Source organism: Salvia splendens, chromosome 19 (assembly GCF_004379255.2).
Source record: "Salvia splendens isolate huo1 chromosome 19, SspV2, whole genome shotgun sequence".
Lineage (NCBI taxonomy): Eukaryota > Viridiplantae > Streptophyta > Magnoliopsida > Lamiales > Lamiaceae > Salvia > Salvia splendens.
Window position 1 is genome coordinate 20875067 of NC_056050.1, and position 6839 is coordinate 20881905.

Below are 6839 nucleotides of genomic sequence, written 5' to 3' on the forward strand. Positions count from 1 at the left end.
CCGTCACGCACGTCCGGACGTCCTCCATTGGAGATGCTCTTACGTTATTTCCCATTTTCTTTTTCCTCTTTTTCTCCTCGTTAAAAGAGATCCACTTGTTAGACTAATACCAAACTAGCCAATTTACAATAATAACCCTAACCCAACCACGGTTAACACTAACCCAACCACGGTTAACAAGCTGTATATATTAACCTTGGCATGCATATCCATGGCGATCATGACAGCGCCACTTCACAGACTGAGCTACACTCTTCCTCAAAACTCAACGAAATAATGATGATGATGATCCCGCGCTCAAATCCGACCGTTCAGATCCCTAATTGGGATCCCTATCTCGACGATCCCAATCCGACGCCTCACATTCACTCTTCTCCACCTATCCACGGCGATGTTACTCAATACGACGTCGCCCTAGCTGCGCTGCAGCGCTACCTCCCTTCGAATAAGGAGGATCGCTCCGCCGCGGCGGAGGACGACGAGGATTTCGATTTTCCGGTGGACGCCTACTCATGCGACGAGTTCCGGATGTTCGATTTCAAGGTGAAGCGGTGCGCTCGCGCGCGTTCGCACGACTGGACGGAGTGCCCGTTCGCTCACCCCGGTGAGAAAGCGCGGCGGCGGGATCCGCGGCGGTACCACTACTCCGGCACCGCGTGCCCTGACTTCCGCAGGGGCGCGTGCCGGAAGGGGGACGCGTGCGAGCATGCGCACGGCGTGTTCGAGTGCTGGCTCCACCCCGCGCGCTACCGGACGCAGCCGTGCAAGGACGGCACGCACTGCCGCCGCCGCGTCTGCTTCTTCGCCCACACGCCTGAGCAGCTCCGGATCCTTCCGTACAACACCGCCTCCGGCGAGGAATCGGCGCCGAACGGAGCCTCTCCTAGGTCTCCATCGAAGTACTCTCCGCCTTCGTCTCCGATTGCTGCTTCGCCGCCAGCTTCGCCGATGAGTCAACTCGCGGAATCGATGCGAGGTATGCAGATCAATAAGATGAAATTAGGGCTTGGAATGGGAATGGGGGTGAATTTGGGGATGGGATTGAGCATGAGCCCGCCGTCTTGGGGGGGCGGGTACGGGTCTCCGTGCAGCCCGGCGAAGATTCGACCCGGATTCAGGAGTCTTCCCGCAACTCCGGCCCGAGCCGTGGCCCGCTCCGGGCTCAACGCGTTTGATCTGTGGGAGAGTTCTTGTGAGGAGGAGCCGGCGATGGAGCGGGTCGAGTCGGGTCGGGCGCTCCGTGAGAGGATCTACTCGAAGCTCGGGAAAGAGAACTCGTTGGATCGGGTCGGGCAGGGCGAGTCCACGGGTTCTGTACCAGATCTCGGGTGGGTTTCGGAGCTTGTTAAGTGAACATCATCGGGTCGGGTCGGGTCGGGTGGTTATTTGGATAGGGCAGCCTTTGTCGTTTGATTCAGTTTTCTGACGGTAAATATTCTTCTTCATCTTCTGACTCATTGAATATGCTCCGCTTTGTAGATATGGGTTTTAGGCCGGGTCGGGTCTGGTCGGGTAATTAGGTTACGGGTTGATTATGATGTTTATTTTGTGGTTAATTTGGATTGATTTGGGTTTTTATGGGGCCAAAAAGATATTATATGGGGAAAATGCATTTGCAAATTTTGTAATTCTGTGTATTCAAATTTGAGGCTAAATCTTCTTTAGCTTGTTTATTTAGTTTTATCTTTTTATTCTTGTTATAGTTATTCTCCAATCATATCTCATTACAGAGTTTAAATTTTTAGTTAAATAAGTATAGTATTGATGTTTTAGACTGCTTCTTAGTACTAGTAGTAAACTTTATTTAATTTGTTGCTTATAAAATTGCGAAGTCTTAGATAAGTCGTGTACCTTTTTGTCTAGATAAATGAGGCTACGTTTTAGAGAATATAGAACTAAAAACAAGTAAACCGCAAAATAACCAGAGTGTTCTCTTAAATTATTAATCATTAAAAAGAATGATTAATGCAAATCTAAGATAAATAAATTAATTGGCTATTTTGGGTAGGAAACCAAGCGGCCCACATATAAAACATTAGTGGTCATGTTGCGACTTAAATACTAGTAGTAGTATAATTATTATATGAAGAACTTATCTAAGTTGGACTAAGTAAGATACTTTATTTAGTCCTATCTAAGTTGGACTAAGTAAGAGACTTTATTCAGTCTTAATTCTTAAAGGTTAAACAACGTGGACTGAAACCAATAAATATTTTGTAAAACGTGAATCTTGATCTTATCCGTTGACTATGTACACACCCAACAAAAGAGAAGTAATTACTAATAAATATAGTACTCCCTTCATCCAGATGGCATATTTTTATTCTAATTTATTTATAAAAGATGTTAGTATATTGAGTATATATTTTTTAAAGTATTTTCTCTAATTAATACTCCTTCCGTCCCGGGCTACCTCGCTCCTTTCCTTTTCGGCACGGAAATTAAGGAATGAGTGTATAAGAAAGTAAAAAATGACGGCTGTAGGTGAAAATTTTTACTAAAAATGGAAAGAGTGCAAGTAACTTGGGACGCTCAAAAAGGAAATAAGTGCGAGTAGTGCGGGACGGAGGGAATATAAGGGATAACGGTCTTAAAAATGGGCCGAACCCCGGGCAAAAGCACGGATGTGGGCCAGACTGGCAAAAGCACGGATGTGGGTTGAACCCATTTTTATTATTTTTTACTCCGTGCTCTTGGAAAAGAGTATAACACACACATCCATGCTCTTCCGCAAGAACATGCTTAAGGGTCCCACTATTCTATTATTCAATTTAAATAAAAACAATTCCAAAGTATTAAAATCCATTAAGAATATCCGGAATACTATTATAAATTAAAAAAAATTAAAAATTACATAATTAAAATATTAAAAATTAAAAAATATATAATTAAAATACTAAAAATTTAAAATTAAAATTACATAATTAAAATCCTAAAAATATATAATTAAAATCCTAAAAAATACCCCCGTGGAAGACTATTCCTTTGGCCTTATCTCCAATGTTCTTCGGAGACCCCGTATCATTGCCAAATGTGAATCAAGTTGCTTGGGGTCATATTTGACCTATCGGCCAAATTGAGTTCGGCTAAAAGGGTCCACAACGAGTTAGTGAGGGTTGAGGTGGCACAAAGGGAGCGGGAGCGGGGGCGGGGGCGGATAGAGTCGCGGTGCGACGGCGGTTGGTCGTCGCCTTCTTCCTTCCTTGCGGCCGTCGTCGGGAACTGCTTGGGTCGTCGTCAGGGCTACCCAAATTAGCTTCGGCAAGCTGGCTTGCCACCTCATCCTCGCTGGCGTCGGATAGGGATACCGACCACGACCGTTTGCTGGAGGAGGATGATACACTACCCCTATACTTCGGATGCACACGCACCTCCTGCCAAGCGCTAAGGTACTTGAACGGTTTGTAATTTATGGATTGATAGGTCGCCAAGGCAGCACTGATGATGTCGAGCTCGCTCCTACCGCTCCCCGCCGACCACTCTTCCTGGAGGTAATACCCCTGGAACTGTTGGATTTCTTCTTTGGCTCTGAATATAGCATTGCGCAGCATACTCTCATTGCGCTCGATGGTTCCAGCCAGACGGTTTTCATTATACCGGCGAGAGACGCGCCACCAAAACCTATCCCCGCTTTGGTCCGTGCCTATCTACGGATCTTCGGAGATAATCAAATAGGCTTTGAATAATTGATCTATCTCCGCCGGAGTGTACGGGTGCGGACACCACGAGCAGTAGGAGTAGGAGTAGGAAGAGGAGGAGTTTGAGAGCCGCCTCCGCCGCTCCTTCCCGATTTGGGTTCGGGTGCCCACCCGTATCGCCCATCGGGGGTATCTTGGTCGTCCATAGGGTAAGGCTGGTAGCCACCCGAAACTTGAGAACCTTGAGTTTGAGGTGGGGCTGAAAATTGCGTTTTCGGACTAGGAAATGGTTGTGAACTGAACCATTTATGGTTCCAACCGCGGGAGTCGGAGGGGTGAATACCGGAGCCGGACATTTTTTTTTGTAAGTAAGAGTGAAGGATTGAGAATTGATAAGAGAAGATGAGAGAATTTAGACGAGAATTGTGTAGTGGTGTGAAATTTTTGGTGTGGAAGTGAATGTATTCATAGATGAAAATGAGAATTTTGGGGAAAAAAATTGAAAAATAAATTAAAAGTGGGGAGAAAACGGATATAATTTATTGGAAAGTGGGAAAATATTTTTTTATTTAATTTGAATTTTTTAAATTAAATCTGATTTTTTTTTAAAACAGAAAAAATGAAATTGCCAACGACATTGCCGTTGGCCAATCAGGCGCTGTCATGTCAGCTGCTCAGCGGCACGGACGTGCTCGATGAATCGAGCAGCGCCGTTCCAGCGGCAAGAGCACATCGGCGAGCAGGGGTCAGCCGCATCAGCGGCACGGACGCCGTCCTTGCCAGCAAGCATTGTTGTGGATGTCTAATTAAGGCATTTCTTTTGGACACGAGAATTAAGAACTTGAGGTGTTAAAGATTAAAGAGAAGAAAATAAAGTAAGAGAGAGGAAGAGAAAATAAAGTAGTACTCCATGAGCGAAGGCCCTTTGTGTATCCTTTATGGGAGAAGGCTCTTCTTCTGTGTTGATAACTGCCTATACATATGTTATTAATTGAGTACTGCACATTTTAACTTTGTACGTAGGATGTTATTTCACAAAAAGTCTTGTACGTCGGTTGTTATTAATTGAGTATTGCTTATTTTAACTTTGTACGTAGGGTGTTATTTCACAAAAAGTTTAGTACGTCGAGTGTTATTCAACAAAACGTTTTGTACGTACGGTGGTATTTCACCAAAAGCTGGGTACTTAAGTCGTTATTATAAAACTTCATTCGGGAACTTCATTCGTGACTATAAGTGCAGTGAAACTTCAAACTTCATTCGGGAACTTCATGTGTGACTGTAAAACTTCATTCGTGTACAACAATTAAAGTGTCTCTTATTTACCTACCCCTTATAAATGCACTGAAACTTCAAACGCTTAGTACTGAAAAAGCTCCTCTGATTGATTTGAGAAGAAAAGTGTTACCATTATATTAGGAAAATAATTACAACACATAACAACAATATTACAATCTTCATATTTTGACACATTTTGGTGGTTTTAACAATTTCTACATTAAGACGTACACACTCCTCGGTCTTCATGCTCAGTTTTAACTTCAGCTCTTCACATTCGTCACTTTTCAAGCGCAATTTATCTTCAAGAACACACACCTCAGTATTCTTGCATCGGAGTTGTTCTTCAAACCTGTCTCGTTCGAGCTTGATTCTTTGAAAGTAAGTGTCTTGGCTTGGCGATAGACCCGCATAAACCAACGAAAGAATCTGCAATCATCTTCCTTCCATATTGGACAACGATAGTAACGTTGACCAGGATTATCAGCCGTCCTAGATATCACTAGCTCAGCCTCAAGATCCTGCTTACAGTTCATAATCTGTGGAAGAGGCCAATCCCAGTTGAAACTTGACTCGAAAGATTGAGAACTAGAAGAAGACATTGCAACAGAGACCTGAATTGAAAATTAAAACCAAAAATGTTTTCATAACTCATACGCTATTATTTGTCAAACGAATCCCCAAGAACTAGAATGACACAGCCCAAAATTGGAACGACAATTATAAACCCTAAATTGAACACAACCAAAATCAATCGCAGGAACTCACAAAAAGCATCCTACAGTTAACCGGTCACAAAAAACATCCTAAATAACCTAAATTGCGATGTGAAACTCAGCGATAGGGATGAAAACACCCTAAATTGAACACAACCAAAATCAGCCGCAGGAACTCACTAAAACATCCTACATTTTACCGGTCACAGTGGAAGAACTTACCTAAATTGCGATGTGAAACTCGGCGATAGGGATGAAAACACCCTAAATTGAACACAACCAAAATCAACAGCAGTAACTCACAAAAACCATCCTACATTTTACCGGTCACAGTGGAAGAACTTACCTAAATTGTGATGTGAAACTCAGCGATCGGGATGAATGAACCCTAAATTGCGAGTGCATGAATGAGTGCAGGAATGAAAATGAGGAAATGAAAATGTGAGAATTTGTGACTTACAATTTGTATATATCGTCGGGAAAGTTGAAGTGTGAGAAATGAAATGAGTTATGAACTGTGCGATTACAGAGGGTAGGGCTGCAACGCCAGTTGAGGTCTGAAGTGTAGGTTCCCATGTTAAAGGTAAGTTGACTAAAATGCCCCTGAAGGCATTTGGGCATTTTGGTCCGAAAAATGTCAACAAATATACGACATGTGATTATGTTTAAGGTTAGAGTTGTCTGACGATATTTTTTTGTTAGGGGCCTGCAGTGTCACAACTGGAAATGTTATGGACTTTTGAGGTAGTTCACTCTTTTTTAAATGTTCGTTGTATAATTTTCTCATATCCATAATACAACAAATATTTGGTCTCAATACTTTTTTCTTTTTTTATTGTTATCTCGTTTTCTAATTTTTTACAGTCCGATAATTTTAATCTTCATTGAATTAAAATATAAAAAAATAAAATAAAGTAAAATGTGGCTAAAAAAGTATCCACTATTGTTGTGAAAACGTTTTTTTTTGCTGTGCACAAATCAGAACTGGCTGAGGATAAAAAAAGTGGCTTGTCCAGGAAAGCGTCCTCCCTATTATGGATACTCTTACAATAACAAAAAGTTGTTTTCTAAAAATAGGCAGCTATGTGATGGGACATGTGTTGATAGGTGATGTGTATTTTTCGAGCTTTTATATCAATGAACTAATAACACACAAGCTTAATAAATTAGCTCTAAAATTACAATCTTTCTGCAAGAGTATAGATGT

At 42.3% G+C, this 6839-nt stretch overlaps 1 protein-coding gene across 1 annotated transcript; it reads left to right on the forward strand.

Annotated features, from left to right (window-relative positions):
* Positions 1-202: 202 nt before the first annotated feature.
* LOC121780031 (zinc finger CCCH domain-containing protein 20-like) lies at positions 203-1700 on the forward strand. Its single transcript, XM_042177550.1, has one exon. The coding sequence runs from the start codon at positions 277-279 to the stop codon at positions 1351-1353; it is 1077 nt and encodes a 358-aa protein (XP_042033484.1). The 5' UTR covers positions 203-276; the 3' UTR covers positions 1354-1700.
* Positions 1701-6839: the final 5139 nt, after the last annotated feature.

Bases quoted from the DNA above. Each gene is read 5' to 3' on its own strand.
- LOC121780031 (XM_042177550.1), top strand. From the start codon at position 277: ATGATGATGATGATCCCGCGCTCAAATCCGACCGTTCAGATCCCTAAT.